Source organism: Balaenoptera musculus, chromosome 19 (genome assembly GCF_009873245.2).
Source record: "Balaenoptera musculus isolate JJ_BM4_2016_0621 chromosome 19, mBalMus1.pri.v3, whole genome shotgun sequence".
In the NCBI taxonomy this organism is placed as follows: Eukaryota; Metazoa; Chordata; class Mammalia; order Artiodactyla; family Balaenopteridae; genus Balaenoptera; species Balaenoptera musculus.
Window position 1 is genome coordinate 36,456,658 of NC_045803.1, and position 19,943 is coordinate 36,476,600.

The 19,943-nt window shown below is 34.4% G+C and overlaps 1 protein-coding gene across 1 annotated transcript in view; it reads right to left on the minus strand.

Moving 5' to 3' along the window:
• The window catches only part of CDH8 (cadherin 8), a 366,357-nt gene that overhangs the window by 60,393 nt on the left and 286,021 nt on the right, over window positions 1-19,943 (minus strand). Inside the window, exon 9 of the mRNA XM_036835108.1 lies at window positions 10,683-10,804. Within this exon, the coding sequence (XP_036691003.1) occupies window positions 10,683-10,804 (122 nt within the window). The remainder of the gene's footprint in view (window positions 1-10,682; window positions 10,805-19,943) is intronic.

Here is a 19,943-nt window from a genome sequence, read left to right on the forward strand (position 1 = left end):
AAAAAAAGAGGATGTCTTATATTCTGGGGTGGGAATCATTCGTAACTAAGAGCATTCTTAAGGTGTATTTAATGGATAGAGCTCCTACAAGCAATACCATTTCTAATATTTCTAAGTCATCTGCATGAAAAAGACTCATACGTGCTGGCGAGTGAATCTACATGTTACGCCCTCACAACCAAAACAAAATAGGCAATAATTTAGCTTACCTGAAGTAAATGAGTATAATTACCTGTCATACCACATCTCAGAAGTTTGGCCTAAATATTACATCTGCAATAAATATTTTTTCCACCATTTATTTAAGCCAGGAAATCTGTTAGACATGCAACTTCTTGAGCTTGCTGAACCAAAAAGTCTTGGGACAGGGCCTAGAAATCTGCATTTTAAAGTCTTGTAGGTGATTCTGATGCATGCTTAAGCCTGGGATCCACTCTTTTGAGTCAAGGGAGAAGATTAGTGTCCATAGGTCTCTTATTACTGTTCATTAGAAGAGTTGGTACTGTCAATTTCACATCAAAATCAGTGCATGATGTGTTGGGAAAAAAGTGATGAAATGGTGAATCTTTAAATTAACTTCCAAATATCCTATGAACTGGATATGGTTAAGACTTTGGTTTAAACCATTTTTGACACTTCACTTTATTTTAATGCAATGGCCACTGTCTGATCATTTTCTCTTAGAGTAGATGCCTGGTAGATCACTTGAAGGACTTTATGCTATTAAAATGCATTAAGTTACCCATATTTAAAAGGCTGAAATTTTCATTGATGTAATAACATCTGAACACATTTGGCTTTAAACAACAGAAGAAAAAGAAGAATGGATTTATTCAAGGAAGTGCACCTCCACACAAGCAGATTTTATAGGTACACTGAGTTGATGGCAAATGAAAACTGCATGCATTTCCCACTGTGAGCTACTTTGACATCAGTTGATTTGTAAGTAATTGGACAACTATTTCATGAAAATGATATAAAAATTTCTGAAGAGGTCATAGATTTTTAGTAGTAAATATACAGCATTTAGCTTAAATGTTTTCCTTTCTAGCAATAAAGTTAGGATGCAGTTGAAAAATCTAATGCTTGATAACTTATTGTGGATTAATTTCAAAGGAAGCTAAAAGCTAATATACTTCTCTATCAGAAAAACAAAGCATATCTGAGATTGGGCATAAGGAAATGAATTTCAGGGCCATACTTGAATTTCCATGGGAGCAGACTCTGATCTATTTCTTGAGAGTACTGATTTGAAATCAAATGACCTTTCTAAGCATAAAACTGAAAAGAAATTTTTTTTTAGAACTGTCGGCCATATCATAATTCTGACTCTTTTTTAAAAAACTATTCATTGTTTATCAATAATGCTAAACCTCAGATCGCTTTAATTAATATAGTTTATTAAACATTATTTTAGATTTTTATAGTAACTCAAAAGTATTTCATAGTAGTAGGTTTCACTGTCATTATTAACTTTTCAAAAGGCAAGCAGCGAGCAAACACATTTCTGATTATCTGATCTGTTGACAACCTTAAAACTCTCCTGGAATCTATTAGAATATCCCCTGTGAGCTCCTGTAGTTATTGTTCATTGAGTTGTTCTTAGATGATGAGTTGGGTTTTTTCCCCCCTCTCGCTTGCTGTTAGAACAGTGTCTGGCACACTGTAGCTTTTTAATAAGTATTGTCTAAATGAGTAAATGAATGGATGAATAAATAAATCATGTCAGGCATGTTTTAGCATCACCACTAATTCTTACGTAACTTTGAGAGGTAGGTATGAAGAGACTTATCAGAACTCTAGTGCATCAAAGACATTGTAACATCTGATCCCAAGCAAATTGGATAACAAACTCCCTACATCTTCCTGCCCCGCATGTCAGACTGCCTCAAAATCTTGCTGGCATTCATATCTTCTGCACGTGTACTTCAGTTAAATTGGGGCTTAGACGTCCAATATTTTGGAGAGTGCATAAAGATGAACTTATCCATTCTTGACATTCATGTTCTTTGCTTTATGGATATTAAGGTTCCCTTTTGATTTCGAAGGTGGTGGAAAGAGAGTGAGTGAGAAGAGGAGACATCAAAGGCAGTACAGCATAATTTTTGGTTTTCTATTCATTCTTTTGCCTATTATTGATAGTTTATTTCTGGTTACCAATGTTAACATTTGGTTTTCTATTCATTCTTTTGCCTATTATTGATAGTTTATTTCCGGTTACCAATGTAAACATTCCTGAAATACTAGCTTCTATTTCTTAGAGCAGTAGTTTTCAACCTGAGGAAGGAAAAGATGATACATGAAAGTAAAATTGTATGAAATTATTTATATATGCACATATATGAAGGAAAAGTCCAGAGCTTTTATCAGATTATCAATGGTGTCCATAACTGAAGGGAACAAAACAAAATAGGCTAAGAGCCATCCCCTGAAAGAGCGGTCTTTGCAAATACAAATTTTGTCTACAAGAGAAATCAAGTTATACCAATGATGACTAATTGAAAAAGGAGGACATACAGGAATTTGAGGAAACTATATTAAAACCCTCATGACCCAATTATCCTCAGTTATTTCAAAACTGTATAACATAGTTCAAAATGAGTGTTGCTCATATCCATTTAATGGACAGTTCCTGGATACTTCTTTTATAATTTGTAAGGCAATCCAGTTTCTATCAAGATTTTTCTTTTCCTCCCCAAAGTGTTGTCCCATGTCACATTTCTTTGCATGAATATATCCTTGTCTTTAATAAGTATTAGGTGGCTATTTAGAGCATGTATCTTAGAGGTCTGACCTATAGAAAATACAACAGGAGAATGTAGATTAGATTGTATACGTTTCTTTTAAACACTAAGTGAAGTCCTCAGTCCTCTCTGTAGACATTTGGGGCCTGTGCCTTCATTAACCCACCACAGAACTTCTGACATTTTCCTCAGTTTTGTTCTTTTTCATTCCCTTTCCCTTTATTGTAACTAAGTTAAGGTAAAATGATACAAAGCAAGGACTCTTAAAGGATGTATTTATACAAAGTTTGAATTTTCCAGTTTCTCCTGTTTCTTATTTTCTGTTGCTTGTCTCTGCATATTTCATCTGTATTTTGTGCATCTCTGAAATGATCAATATTTTTGAAAAATTACTCCATCACTTGCTCTGCTTTGAAAACCTCATTAGTAAAGTCCACAGTTTTTAACATAATTTAGAAGTCTCAACTGCCTTTTTAGTCTTATCTCCTCTCCATCTTCCACTACACAACTTCACAGGAATATTTCCTGATGCCTCATTAATATCATAAACATTACTTCCTAGGCTGAAAATGCATCCTATTGTTTATTCTTCTGAAGCAAGATTTTTCCAGCTGGCTTCCATTTGCCACTAGTTGTATAGTTTTCTCTGAAGGAAATTCAAAAGATTTTATAATCAACTATGTTTGGTAAATGCCCAAGACCATTTGGTTCTAGCCCTTTGGGGATTCATATGTATTTATAAATGCAAGGGGATCTTACAGTTAAACAAAACAAGTAGAAGATACCGTTCTTTAATTTCGTTTAATACAGTGGTTCCCAATCTTATTGGGAAAAACATGCGCGCACACACACCCAGACATACCACACACCATACCATATACTGACATGCTATACCCTAAAAGTGTTTCTCAGGCTGTCCACTTTAAGACACGCTATCCTCTAGAACCCCATATGAGTCTTAGAGGCCCGGAGACCTCTTTAATCTCCTTTTGAAGGTGTTGTGTCTGCATCACTTGGTGGTTATAGCACTAATTCCATTTGCATCTCTGCCCTTCCAATAATACATCAGCTTCTCTTGGTACCCGATCTTACCCAATTTATGTCACTAACACAAAGCCTAATAAGACTAAAAGCTCCTAATAGCTATAGTGTCAGTTTTACTTTCTTGAAAAAGACGTGCTCATCACCATGGCTTCCATGAACAAATAAAAACAAGCATACACGTGTGCGTACCATGCTTCCATCTAAATTCTTATTTACTAACTTGTAGGTTGAAAATAAAATGAAGAGAGAACATCAGTCAGTAACAACCCAAGATTTGTAAACAATCCTTTATACCATTGTTTTTTCTGTGGATCATCAATCCTAATATTTAGGTGAAGGGCCAGAATAAAGCATGTGGATTTGGAATCATGCAAGAGGTTCAGCCAAAGCATATAGAGGCTGCAAACATGACTTCAAAAAAGATTTAGATTGTATGTGTTCCTGTAAGTTGATTCTGCTGTACTTTAAACAAATAATTATATTAGCCCACAGATTCATATGGGGAGGAATGAAGTACGAGTCCTTTCTTCACTCTTGACAAATACACTTGTAAATTATCAGAGGAAGAGTTATTCCAATACAGGGGAATAGACTGTCCTCTTTTATATTGACCCATTTAGGCGTTGTTTATAGTGTTTTGCTCCAAATCAAGGATCATAAATATATAACAATAACAGCAATAAAAACAACAAAAACAATACTAATAAAATATTTTGCCTTTGAAACTATGAAACTAGTTAAAATATATACTAATAATTACAATTATGTATTGAGCACTTGATATTGAGCTAGATATTTCTAAAATGTGAGAGTTTAAACTAGCAGAAGTTAAGACCCAAGGTCACAAAACTAGTACATGGCAGAGCTGTGACTCAGATTGTGCTAGTTTCAAACCTTCAAACCTTCAAAAATTCCGAGTTTTTTTCACTTTTTTGCCTTTGTTTTTTTAGCTTTTCCCCCTCTGTCAAAATTGCACTCTAAAAGTTATACTTCTATTAATGACTCTCTTGAAATGTTTTTTTTTACATGTGACTTCTTCAAATATTGTTTTATACATTCCACTAATTTACCTTCCCCTTACTTCACCTAAAGTAAAATGAAAATCATATTTTATGCATTTTGTTGAGGCCATCAATTTCATCTGTTCTAAAATCAATCCTGTCTCTCTCTTGTGTATGCAGATAGATCCTGAAAGATGCCCTCTGGCAGGAAAGTTAAAATTAAATCTCCTACGTTTATTGTTTCATGAGTGTTATAAAATGCCATAATTTCATTTCATTGTTTCACATTTATTAGAAAAAGACCAACAGAAACTAAAAAAATATATAAACATGGTAGCAAACTCATTCATTGCTGCTATTTATCAAGGGATAATTCTACTTTTCTTATTATGTGGAATGCTTTTGAATAGAGTGTGTTATTGATCACAGGAGTTGTTTGTTTTCTTTTGTTCCTTTGAAGAGTGCTCACTCTTGATCAGAATCTTATTCTCATTACTATTTTTCTAAAAAGTGTGTCACACAGGCAATGGAATTTCAAAGTCTGCTCCTTGGGAAGCATTGTGAAATCCTAGAAAGTACAGGGACTGGGGCACCTCCAAGAATAGACTTTGAAGCCCATCTTTCCTACTTTTCATGGCCTTAGTTAAGACCCTTGCTCTTTTATCAGCCTCAGCCCCCATATCTGGAAAATGTCATTGCAACACCAAAATCCCAGAACAGTGATATTGATTGCATGTTAGATGTCTGTATGTATTATTTCATTCATGGAAGCATGCAGCCTCCCCAGTCACCTCTCTCCACCTCCACTGCCAGCACCTTAGGCCAGGCTACTATTATCTTTTGCAATTACAACCTTCTAGATGCTCTTCCTGTTTAATTGCATGTGAACGCATCTGCATGTGTGTATGTGTGTGTATGGATTTTATTCAAACATAATACTCTTTTTGTCCAATTTCATTCTTGCTTATTACACTCATATTACATTTGCTTATTACTCTTACTATACTCAGCCACAGATGTCTTCAATTTTTCAAACAAACCAAGGTTTTTCTCCCTTCAGGGTCTTTGCACGAGCTTATCCTGTTGGCTAGAAGGCTCTTGCTTCCACTTCTTGTATGACTACCCTTTCTCATTTTTGTTCAGTTTCAGCCTAAATGATATCCCTTTAAAAAGTAACTTTCTTGACAACACTACGTAAAGTAGATCTCTGCTTTTTCTTTGTTCTGTTCTGTCTATGCTGTGTTGTTTTCTTCAACCCAGTTTTCAAAATTTATATTATTGATTCATTCTATGTTGTTTTATTATCCCTCTTCCTCATTCATTCCATTGGAGAGAACACTTTTTTTTGTTCTTTTCACATTGTTTCCCCAGGTCATATTACAATACTTAGCATCTTGTAGATACACAATAAATATTGTTCGACAAATAAATGAATGATTTTTCATTTGTGCACTGTGTGTCTGTGAATAAAACAAGTGTTTCCATGGTAATATCTGAGAAACTAATTATTGAAATATTTGTCACTGCTAAATTAGAATCATGATTTTAAAATTTTGTGGATATCCATTACTACATGACAAGCATTGGCTAGATACATATCTATAAGTATGGGCTATTATCTTTTTTGACCTGTGATATTCCCATGATAAGCAAACTTTATATTGCTGCAGTATTGGTCATAGATAGAAGGGATTAAAAGAGATAAACCAAAGTATGTTTTTAACCCAGACGTAATTAACTTGATGCTAAATAGAACATCTCGATTTCTATAGATGGTGATGAAGCTCAAATTATACTCCACTAGATTTATTTATAGTAACAGGGGAAGCTCCTTCCTGAAGGAAAAATAGCTGAAGAGGTCGGTTGCCAACTAATTCTCAAACAATAAATATTCTCTGAGACTAAACAAGAGACCTTGAGTCACCCCTGGAAACACAGTATTTTCAGTTCAGTCCCTGTGTCAATGAACCATCTGGAGCGCATTACCCTAATTCTGTATGTATGGTAAGCAAGAGGTAAGCATCTGAAATAAAATCTTAGAAAGACCCTATTGAGGAGATAAGATGTAGAACAGAGTTACGGAAGGCCCTCTGTCCAGCAGTGATCACTGATGTTCTCTATTTCTCTTTCATGTTTGGTTTTGAGTATGGTGTTATCATAGTGAAGGAAGATACTGGTTTCTCCTGAAGGAGCTGTTACCTGGTCCTCCACCCATCCCACCAGAGTACCATTCTCTTCAGACAGAACCTGGTTTATCCCCAGCTGACTCCTTTTCAGGACTTGATAGATGTTTCCTGTCTCTGGTGGAATGTGTCCTATACTAAGCGGTCTTTTCATTAAGATAGTTCCATTTCCTCTCATCTCTTCAGCCTCCTTTCTGCCCAGAGGATTTGAGGTATTTTCTTGCAATTCTACCACTTCTAATTTTATCAAGTGCCTACCAGAGAGAAAACTCTATGAGGGGAAAAGACTGATGTTTGTCTGCCACTAAATCCCCAGTACCCAGCCAAGTCTTGGCATACAGTTTGTGTTCAATAAATATTTACTGTCTGATCAAAACCTATCATCCTGTTAGACACATGAACTTTCAGTCAGATATCTTGCCTTCTAATTTTGAAATCCTCAACCCATACGCTCATTTCTGCTTTGGCCATTAAAGAGGAGCAAGTGGAGAGAATCTTTTTATTCATCCTGTTAAACTGAGGGCCAAGTAACGTGTAGATGACTATATCATGGCATTATTGAATTGGAGACTAAAGGTATACATCACCTTATAACTTTTAAGATAAATTACCTGTAACTACTGGGGGAAAATTGTTTTAAATAAGAGTAGCTAGCCATCAGAAAATACCACATCAACATCTAATTTTGAAATGGAGGGATTATTTAAAAGGATTCTAATCAAAAGGGATTCACGTTGATTTTTTATAATATTGACTGTGAACTCTCTCTCTTTGTCATGGGTGGTTGTTACTCTCTTAAGGGAACCAATTCAAGAAAATGTCATCTTTTACTTCAGAATCATGGGAAGGTGGGAGGAAGAGACAGGACTTCCAGTTCTACTTTCAAAGTAAACCTATGCCAATTTTAGCACAGATGTACCATGAACTAGAGATCTATCTTAGAGAAGAGGAAGGTGGCCTCCCTTTTTCTTTCTTTTTCTTTTCATTTCTTTCTTTCTTTCTTTTTTTTTTTGGACTCTTTGTTTAAATGAGTCCAGCGGAAAAGAGTCAAGTGCAGTAGAATTCTCTATGTTCATGTTGATACTGGTTTTCATTTTGTGAGATGTTTTAAAGAACTCTTTACAGAGGCTCACTCAATCCAGAAGATTTTTTACGGATTGAGTTTTTTTAATGGCTTGTGCTTGATTATTGCTAATGATTTTCAGCTGCATCATCTCCCAGGAAGCTGACCCCCTCGAGTTTAGCCTTAAATCTATATCTTCCAGGCAAACTAGACATTTCAAAGCCACCCGCACTCCTTTCTCTGAGGCTGTTATAAAGCAGACATTAATTGTTGAAAAATATTGAGATGACTACGAATTTAGTGCTAATTCAGTCTTTGACATTTGTTTTGCATGAATGTGATAATGAATATTCTAATTGCAAAGTGAGTCAGCCATTTGTATGGTATTATGAGACATGATTGAAAGTGTATGTTGAACTTATATAAGTGAACACTATTTAGTGTGGATAACAAAAATGAATTTGGGAAAATGTTAAATATAAAAATGAGATACTTGAGCGATTAAAAGTGACTTAGGAATGATATAATGAATCAAACATGAGTTCTGACTAGCACAAAGGATTCAAGGAATTCAGGAGCTATTTGAACAACTGCGTATGTATCAACCAGTCAGCCATATGTCCAAAAATTATGCTGAACAGACAAAGATCTGATTGTCTTCATGTAAATATGAACTCTAATAAACATGCCTAAATAGATTCATTTGAGGATAAGATAGTGCAGTGGACACACACAACATAAACATTTTTTCACAGAATGAATCATTCATGTTGATTTGCAAAAATCATAAAACAAAGAATCAACTTTTGTTTTTTATTTTGATCTTGCATAGGAAAGGTGATGAAACAATGTATTTTTTTCTGAGGATAAAAACTGCTGAGGAATCATTAAAACCTTGGAAACAGTCAAAATCCACAGGGTAAACCTCCAGATTCCAGAAGGTCCAAAGGCATGCATGTCAATATCACAAGTAAGTGAAGCCAATGTGTAATTTTTGAAATATCAATGCCATTGACTCTCTGAACTTGTGTGATGAGTTTTGCATGAACAATGGAGTTTTATTTAAATTCTAAAGCATATGACAGTTTCTGTATGATCAAAAATGTCTGGCTTATAACTCTGTGATTGGCTACATTACCCGAGCAGCAGTCTGGCCCACACAACCATATCCTTGAAACTGACCTGCATATATTTTGATCAAACTCCCTCCACCAACTGCATTCACCAACTTAGCTAAATGATATTTGCTGCCAAGTATATATGCACTCCATCCTCAAAGTATCACAAATAAAAACACTCAAAAGATAAGACCGATAGAGGGCAATTCGACATGATGAAATTAAGAAACATTGAAACTAATGTTGGAATATTATTTTTAAAAAGAAGTCACCTTTGGCATATCACTGCTGAAGGTGAATATTTTGATTATAACAACATTTATGATGTCTAAGTGTTTAAAATTACTCAATTTTATTATTAGAATTTTAGCTTTTACTTTGTATGTGTGCACATGTATGTGTATCTTTTTTTGGTAGATGGAAACAATGCCAATCCTTCAGCTACAGGAGAGTAGTCTAGGGGAGAATGCCCACTGTTTGTTTTATAGGAGAGTAGCAACTTGATCTTTCTTTTGTAATAGTTAAATAAAAGTATAGAGCCACAGTTCTATTCCTTTCATAGGTGGAAAAAATCTGACTCTTGTCAGGTAAACTGCTCGGCAAATAGTAAGTTGAATTCCTAACACCCACATGAGGCACAAGAATAGTTGGATTAACAACTCCAGTGTCATGCTGTCAGCTGCTGTTTATTTAAATTAAAATGTCACCATCCAGAAATAAATTAGGAAGTTGAAAAATGATAAATTTCTTAAACATACAGTACTTTGGCACCTTGTTAAAATAAGTCTATTACATTTGTGTTTTTTAGAACTTTACATAGACTGTTTCCATTTTGACATTCAGAGTATAGCAGGTTTTGTTTTCGTTCTTAACTCTCTCCCTCCTTCCTCCTTCCCTTCCTTCCTTCCTTCCTTCCTCTCTCCCTGTCTCTCTCTGTGTCTGCATTGTCCTATCTAAGCTACATAAGACAGTTGTTTAAAAAAAAAAGTTCCATCAATACACATCAATACACAATTATCAGATGCTTTACTTGCATGTCTAAAACATGTTGTTCACATTATGTCTATCTAAATATAGCTACAGCTTTACAGATTTAAAAATTCACTTCCTGCAATTGGTTTTCCTAGGGTTCCAATGTTATACGTTATTTCTACATTTGATATGAAACAAACATGCCTTCCCATGGGCTTTTCCCTCACTTCACGCCATGTGAAGGTCAAAATTTTGGCCCCATCACTCTAAGACCTCCCCTGTGATCATCCATAACCCGAGATATTTAAAGATAGTTTTCTGGCTCTGGGTTCATGGCACAGCAGGTCATTCCGTTTCAGGAGCCAATTTGGTCATAAGTAGGAAGAGAATTAACATCTCCGAAAGAAGAATACTCCCTCTCTGTTCCCATTTGGATGTTTCTTGCCTATGACTTTGCAGATTGTAAATGATGCAAATGCACACTATAATGCAGGTTAATCAAATATGAGACAGTTGTATACAAACATATTCAGCATTAACAACATGGAGATATTTACTTGGCCGGGTTTTCCATTTTCACATAAAAATGCCTCATATTCGGATGCGAATTCAGGGGCGTTGTCATTGACATCCAGCACTTTAATAGCAACAGGTACTCGGGATATCTGACTGTGGTTCCCTATGGGAAGGAAAAAATAACATCAGCATTGAGGATATTGCATTTTAATGTGCAAGTCAACTTTCTTCTTGAAAGCTTGTGTGTCGGTTTCAACTTCCCTTAATTAGGGTGTTTTCAACATGATGATTATGGTATCTGACCATTCAGCAAGGAAAAATAGCAAGTGCTTGGCTGCTTAAAAAAAAGTATAAATTATTATTCCAAACACCATTTGCTGGAGCTTAGCTTGATAAAGACCATCTCTAAATAAATTAAAAGAGGTTTCCTTGATGAAGAAAGCTTTATTTTATTGATAAAGCCCATTGTACAAAAGAAAAGAATGCTGTATGCAACAAAGATTTATCTCTTTCTTTATCTTGGGTAGACAGCCCATTTCTGCACTATTACTTGTTCGACTGACTGTATATTAAAGATGAACATCAAAAACTGAAAAAAGGCTAGAACCAAATCAGTTGTTGAGAAGGTATCTTTAATACTGATAAAAGGGATAATCTTAAAGAAAGGGAATCATATCTTTTATGAATTTTATTTTTTATTCAAAGTTGACCTTGGGATCTTTTTGGGTAAGATAAGCCCAAGTTATTTTAATATGTCATTTTCATAAAGATTTTCATCAGTGTAAACAGATAATAATCTTTTAATCTTTCCAGGTCAATTCCAGTAGCACAGACCTTAATCCTTAAGCCTTAAGTCCTTAAATTTAAAAAATTATACACACACACACACACACACGTGCACACACACGCATACACACACAAATATGCATGCACAGAAATCTGGCCCATTAATACATTGCTGACTTGGCCCACATGATGATTTTTCATTTCTAATAAATGCAGTACCATTTGACTCTGACTGTACCATGCAATAATCTTTTGATCGCTTGTAAATTATACAGAATGCATTGAAAATGGCCAATTATTTATTTGTGTTTCTGTGGCACTGAATATTTATAAGCAAGCTAGGAGGGGAAAAATCTTTGGCTTTTGAATATGAAGAAACAGACTTGTATTTGATACATCAGACTCTTCTTTTTGACAGTTGATTAAATTCAGACCTCTGAAACCTTCAAATACTCATTTTTTTCATTACATATAAAAGTATTTTAAAGCACATGCCAAATAATCACAGCCATGTTACAATTTTATAGTTGGTTAACCCCACTGGCAATGCTACAAGATTGGAATTTAACTACCATGGCTATTCTCCAATATTCTAATTTGATTAACTATGGATGGATGAATATTATCCTTTGGAATTCCAACCACCTCAGTAATGGAACAAAATCTCAATTCCCAAAAATCACACCAGTGGCCTTAAATGTCTCACCTAATATGTCCTTTTTCTTTTACTGTCTTATGTCTAATGAATTAATTCATTCTCATTCAGAGAGGAGGCATGCAGCTCCCTAGTTTCAATGGAAGGGAAAGTTAAAAAAAGTATAACAACACATGACTCTGAGGACAAGAAACTTACATTTTACCCTTTATCTACTTGAATCAGGTAGCTAAACGAGTTACAAGGTATTTGAAATAAGGTCTGATTATATCCTTAAAGATTTACATCTCTTTTCTGGTCTGACCATGAGCTGAATAGCAGCTACTGAAGAGTAAAAGGGAATCTAGTGTTTGCAGGAAACAAATGTTTGGAGCCCCATCTTTGCCTCCCACTACCAACATGATTCTGAACATGTTATTTAACCTCATTTTATTCCTGAGGACACTGAAACTCAAGACCTTGACACCTTATTTACAGAACTATTATACATATTATATGAGAAGAATTAGAAGTGCCCAGATCACATTGGGCACATAGTCAAGTGTATCTTAGACTTTACCTTTTATAATTGTAAACATCAGCACCGTGCATATTCAGTGTGCACTATGTACAGTGCAAGATATTTCACAGAATCATCTCATTCAGTCCTTACTGAAGAGCTATGTAGTAGGTAATGTGATTCCCATGTTGTGGATTAGTGACGTGGAGACTGACATTCACAGGGCTATATGCCTTTACCAGTATGACTCAAAAATTAACTCCAAGACTCCAAAATGTAGTTTTGTCCTTCCAAACATGAGTCATTTTCACAGTATTATATTGATGAAGTTTAAAACAAAGTATATTTGCTTGTTGTTTACTTGTAAGGTAACTAATCACTGCCATTTCCTCAAGAATGCTTATAGGCTTGTTATAAATTTTTATTTCAAGTTTGACCACTATTTGAAGTTTGAGTACAAATATAAAAAATCAAGCTGGATAAATCTAATGGGTTGTACCACCACTGATATTCTCAGAATTGCACTAGTAATCTGCAAGCCTCTCTGAGAAACTGAACAATTTAAATTCCATATTTTTCCTCATACTTCTATTTTGCCCAAAGTCCCTTTAGTTGATTAATTTTATTTTGTGATTTTCTGTATTTCAACTCTAATAACTATTGATTAGTTAGTCATTTACATAACATTCATTTCTTCCGTGCCACATCTTAGACCAACTCTTGTGTATGTAAGTGATGAGAGGAGCCTTCTATTATGTTTTAGTCTCGTTAACCATTCAATTCATAAACAGACAATGATCAACATAGACTTGAACAGTGAATAATAGATGCATTGTCTTCGAAAACTGCAGGTACAAGAAAAAGCTGTCGTACTCTTTAAACATGATTTTGTTCCTGGGGAAGTGAAGAAAATGCTGAGCTTACTGAGTTAGAGTCACTGATAATGGTGGATTGGGCCAAGTTTACAAAATATGATATTCTTTGTCTTCCCTCTTTCTCATGCCTTGTACACACACACACACACGCCGCAGGCAAACATGCATATACAGATTTTGCTCTCACTATTTTGGCAAAAGGATAATTATGCCAAGGCACATGTTCTTAACTTCTCTCTTCTTAATCTCACAGTTTTAATAAACTGAAATTATCTCTTAGATCTAGATGGCCAGCAGGTGGTAAAACTCAAGCATAGAGGCTAGAGAATCTCCATGAGCTTCTTTCTGGGATAACTTTCAACATTAAAGTAATATATGCTTTCTCTTATTGTAAGATCTGGGACAGGGAGGTGTTTAACTATCCAGGGGCCCAGACCCCTAGAATAATACCATCTAATTTTTTTTCTGTTGTTAGAAGTAATGTAGGTTTGGGAGCTATCATCACTTAATATTGTTAAAAGATCACGAGCATAGGGGCTATATCATGTGATCACTGGCGAGTCACTGAAATATTTTTTGATCTGATTTACAATTTTAAAAGCTAGCATAAAGCTTACTGACACGAGAAGTTATGGTTTGTTTTAATTTTGTTTTCTTAAGCATATGAATGTCCCAGACATTTACTTTGAGTATTTCTTGAAACTGCTAAATCAAGGAGAAAAACAATAAAATATAATAAAACAATAAACTGGTGCCATATATCCCCAAAATATCCCCAAAATGTGTTATCATTATCTATATTAGATGAACATGCACAACTGAAATTATTTCAACGTATAATTCTTGACACAAGTGTCATATTTAAATGCTGAAGATTCACTTTTATCTAAATTAATGAAGCGATGGGAGTTCAAAATTTAAAGATATTATAGAGCAATAAAATTAATTAGATAAGCTTCTAAGGAAATTATTCATGTCCTTTGTGACTGGCCCCAAAATGTTTGCCTTTCATCTGATACACAAACATTAAATATAAAGATATTATAATTAGAAACTTGATTAGCATTCATTAAAGATTAATTTTCTAAACACAGGAGATGTGACAAAGTGGTCTGGAAGGAAAAGCCCATTTCAATTGGCCACAAAAGTTGACTGTTTTCACATAATGATGGAAAAAAGGCTGAAATGGTACCTAGTATAAACAACTCCTTGACTTCTACCATTTGAATCGTAGTGACTTCCTGTCACCTCTCTGTCACATAGCCTCATGAATTGCCCATTAATTTTGCCCTTTTATAATCAAAGGTATGGAATACTGCCAAGTCTACGTTACTTGGGAATTTGCTTCTAACTAGTTTCCACGAGCTGCTGTTCTTGCAGGCATCGATTGAAATAAACAGCCTCTCCTTTTCAGGCTATAAGAGAGAAAATTGATTTGACAAATTTAGATATACTGGTGGGTTCAATAAATAATTCTTGAGCCTTCTACGAGTGGAAGGGTGGAAGGCATGAGCAGTAAATTACAGTCAACGGGGGGAATGCAAAATAGTGAATTTATAATTGAATAGGGATGAGAGGAATGCTGGAAGTTTTATAAAACAGGAAGATTCTAACTGAATATATGATAGAAAAGATAGCAACTTAGGAAATTTAAAATGAAACTGATGGGAATTTCAAAGAAGGTCTTGGAAAATAATTTCAGTCGTGAATTTAGGCTCTCTGGTGACTAAAGATAAAACTTTTTGATGTACAGTTTGCCCATAAATGGTGTGATAATTTCTACATCATTAGTTATGGTTTATTAATTCATAGATTATTAGATAGCATAGAAACAAGGTGGAATATAATTGACCACTGGACACCAGCAGGGTAGAAAATCTGTTGGGACTTTTTAAAAATTTTTATTGGACAAATATATATCACTTATATGTGGAATCTAATAAAAAATAGTACAAATGAACTTGTTTACAAAATAGAAATAGACTCACAGATGTAGAAACCAATCTTATGGTCACCGGGGGGGAAGGGATAAATTGGGAGATTGGGATTGACATATACACACTACTATATAAAATAGATAACTAATAAGGACCTACTGTACAGCACAGGGAACTGTACTCAATATTCTCTACAAAAATATTCTGGAATATTTTTGATAGGTTTTTCTCTTTACAGTATTATTTTTATGTGTTACCCTTTCACTAACATGGCAACTGTATCGATGCACCAGTTAAAGCACAATCCATTATCTCCCTCAAATACATACCAAGAAATTTCAACATCAAGGGAGCAGCTGACCACCATAATTTTAATAATTTTTGATTATATGATTGTGAAAATTCCAGCAAGCCAGGCTGTAAAGAGAAGTCATTCTATTTTACTCCTTAAAATCTCAGTCATATTTAGATTAGTTTAGAATTAAATGAGAACTTTAATCAGAGGGTGGCTCTGGTATCAAAAGAACAAAGCTTGTAAGGCATAGTTTTTGTATTAACCAAGTAGTAGCTCTCTCAAGAAAGGTAGAGAAATGCTTTCTCTCACTGTGCAAGTTGTGGACTTAGACGTATTTGAAAATGCCTTAAACTCTCTGGAGAAAATGACTCTTAAATGGTGACTTTAGTTTAAGTCCTCACTGACCCCTGTCTGTTTTCCCTACTGACTACAAAAATGCATGCTGTCTGGCTCCAGCATTTTCAAATGCTCTCTAAATGGGGAGAAAATGTGTAGGTCTCTTATTTATTACATTCATCTTAAGTGAATCTGGACGTAGTGGAATCCTTGGCAAGACCTCACTCCACCTTTTCCTACTCTCTACAATGAACCCTCAGTATCCTTTATCCAGCTCACAAGAGTTGAAGTCCTAAAGAATAAGGTAGGCACATTTATGGTTGTTAAATTCTATAGGAAAAAATTTTAGAGCCATTGAAGTAAGAACTGATGTTATGAACCTCTTAGATTGTATTTGTTTATTAAATATAAAGCTTTAACAGTCATGTTCTAAATAAAGGCAACATTAATGGCAGTTTATAAATGAAAAATTAGTACTAATGGGAATGGAGCTATTACATTTTCCATTTTTTTATTAATAATGTTATATAATATTACCTACTTTTAAAATTTTTTATTTATTTATTTATTTATTTTTGGCTGCGTTTTGGGTCTTTGTTGCTGTGTGTGGGCTTTCTCTAGTTGTGGTGAGCGGGGGCTTCTCTTCGTTGCAGTGCGCGGGCTTCTCATTGCAGTGGCTTCTCTTGTTGCGGAGCACGGGCTATAGGCACACAGGCTTCAGAAGTTGTGGCACGCGGGCTCAGTGTTGTGGCTCACAGGCTGTAGAGCGCAGGCTCAGTAGTTGTGGCGCACAGGCTTAGTTGCTCCGCAGCACGTGGGATCCTCCCGGACCAGGGCTTGAACCCGTGTCCCCTGCATTGGCAGGCAGATTCTTAACCACTGCGCCACCAGGGAAGTCCAATATTACCTACTTTTAATTCTTTTTTTAAAAAATTTAAGCACTTACTAGTTTTATTTTATTTTAATATACTAAACATTTTAGCTTAAAATTTATAAATATGCATTATTTGCCAAACTTTTTCCCAAGACCTTTTCTTTGACAATAAGTCTGCCTCTAGAGTTCTGAGTTAAATTTACATAAACCAGTAATTCATGGCTTATGATTTCCAGGTATTTTTTTTAATTAAGGTAATATTGGCTTAGAACATCATATAAGTTTCATGTGTACAACATTACAGTTCGACTTCTGTATACACTACTATGCTTACTAAGATACTTTTAATTCTTTATGTATGCTTACCAATTTGTTTCCTTTTGCTGTCTACATTCTTTTTTGTTTTGTTTTGTTTTGTGTGTATGCATACATGGTTTTTATGTGTTCATTTTTGTTTTGTTTTATGTACACCTCTCTTTTCTACTGTGTACTACTCTTGCTGAATTTGTGACTGGAAAATACTGACTCCCTCCTTTCGCAGCCCTAAGTGCATGTTTAAATCCTTTTTATACATCTCATCTTTCTCCATACTGTAAGAGGCGAGGAAACAAAATGCCGTAATGAGTTTATTATTCCTTATGCTCCCTTTGGTAATCTAAGTCTCTGCAAAATCTCTAATTCTACTCTGCCAACAAAAATTGCATTATGCTTCTATTACTAAATCTTCAGTGTTTTTTTCCCCTAATTATTTCAAATAGGATTGATTCAAAATTATTGGAACTGAATTTCTTGGTATTACTCTTACAATGTAATTCAGTTTAAATCCCTTATATATTAGAATCTTAATAAAGGAGACTCACACTTTCAGAGGAATATAGATTTATCTAATATTCAGTTTAAATGCTCATCCAACACCAGCTTAGAATAACAGTTGTGCCCCTAATACATGCATACACATACACGCACACACAAACACAGACATACTTTATTAGGGAAGAAAACTAATATTGTAAACTACCCAGCATGTATTGTGTGATCTGTTATGTACTATTTCTTTGAGGTTTGTTGGATTACTGTGAAGACATTATTTTCTTAAATGGGAATATGATTTCAGGCTATGTAAGACTGAAATTTATATGTTACATATCAGAGTAGGGAGTAAAGAACATCCAGTGTGCCTAGAAATCATGTGGACTCTAGTCACCTTGCCCATATTTACTCAAAGCCAAGAAGTGATAAAGCTGAAATATTAATCCAGGGCAGTTTTATCAACAAGTAAAAAAAAAACAAAAACAAAAAAAACCCCACAGAAACAAACAAAACTGATTAATCCCCACAGGCTCTCTTTAGCATAGCACTCATAAAACATAACCTTAAAATATATTTTTAAGATGGATCACTTCCCAAACAATACAATATCCTAATAAACTAATAACCTCAAAAGAAAGGTTTGATGATTCCATTAACATGGAATTTTTATTAGTGAATTTATTTTTAGAAATATAATTTTCATATTTTTAATTATTTGGGTAACTCCTTACATTTTTTGTGTGAGATCAACTTTTGTAGTAGAAGTAAGCCATGAAAACAATAAAGTGCATACACCTTACGGTTTTATTCCAGTGTATTTTTATAAAATGAACATACCCATGTAACTATCACTCAGGTCAAGATATAACCAGCATCCCCAAAGCTTCCCATGTACCCCTTCTCAGTCATTATGCCCTTCAAGGTAACCTCTACTCTGTTTCTTAACACTATATTAGTTTGCCTTCTTCAGAACTTTATAAAAACTGAAATTATAATATAAAGTACACACTTTTGTATCTGACTTCTTTAGCTCAATATAGTATTTGTAAATTCATTAATGTGGTTGTAGGCAGCTGTAGTTCATTCTTTTCCACTGTTTGGGAAAGAATTTCATTGTATACATATACCACCATTTATTTATTTATTTATTCTCTTACTGGTGGATATTTGGGTTGTTTCAGTTTCATGCTATTCTGAAAAGTGCTGCTATAAATATTTTGTGTATTTCTGTTGGTGTACAAATACGTGAATTCTGTTATGTTACATACTTAGGAATAGAATGAAAGATTATAGAATATGGCTCCTTTCAATTTTAGCATATGCTTCCAAATATGTTTTCTAATGTGGATGTGCCAGTTTACACTCTGACCAGCAATGTGTAAGAGTTCAAGTTGCTGCATGTCTTCAAGAACACTTGGAAAAGCCAGTTATTTATTATTTGTTTTTCATTTTAGTCATTGCAGAGGTGTACAGTTATGTTTCAGTTCGATTTTATTTTAATATCTTGATGATTTGATGCTAAGGACATATTATGCTTACTGGCCACTTGGATATCTTCTTTTGTGAAGAACCTGTTCAAGTTTTTGCCATGTTTTAATTGGTTGTCTATGTTTTTCTAATTGATATGCATATTATATATTAAGGATACGTGTCCTTTGCTAGATATGAGTGTCACAATACCTTTCCCTACTCTGTGGCTTAATTTTTCACTCTTAATAGTAACTTTTGAGGAACACAGATTCTTAACTTAATAAAGCTGAATTCATCAGTTTTTGCTCTTATTAACTTTAACACTTGTTGCAACTGATTCGTTAATTATTTGCATAATCCAGAATTTGAAAATTCTGTTACTTTTAGAAGGTATATTATTTTTTCACATTTACATCTCTGATCTCCCTGAAGATTACTAAAATTGATGTTCTGAGTTAGAGGCCAAGGTTCAGTTTCATCCACTCATGGATATCCAATGCACTGTCAATTTTATTGTAAGTCCACCTATGGTATCTTTGTCATTGAGTTGAGTATTTTTGTACAGGCTTGTTCCTGGAATTTTCTGTTCTATTTTTCTGTCTTTATGCTCATACAATCCTCTCTTAATAACTCTTTACGATAGATCTTCATATATTGTTATCATGAATATGATAAGATCAACAATTTATTTTTCTTTTAAAATATTTTCTTCATTATTTTTCCCTTTAAATTTCTTTACACATTTTAGTATTATTTGTCAAATTG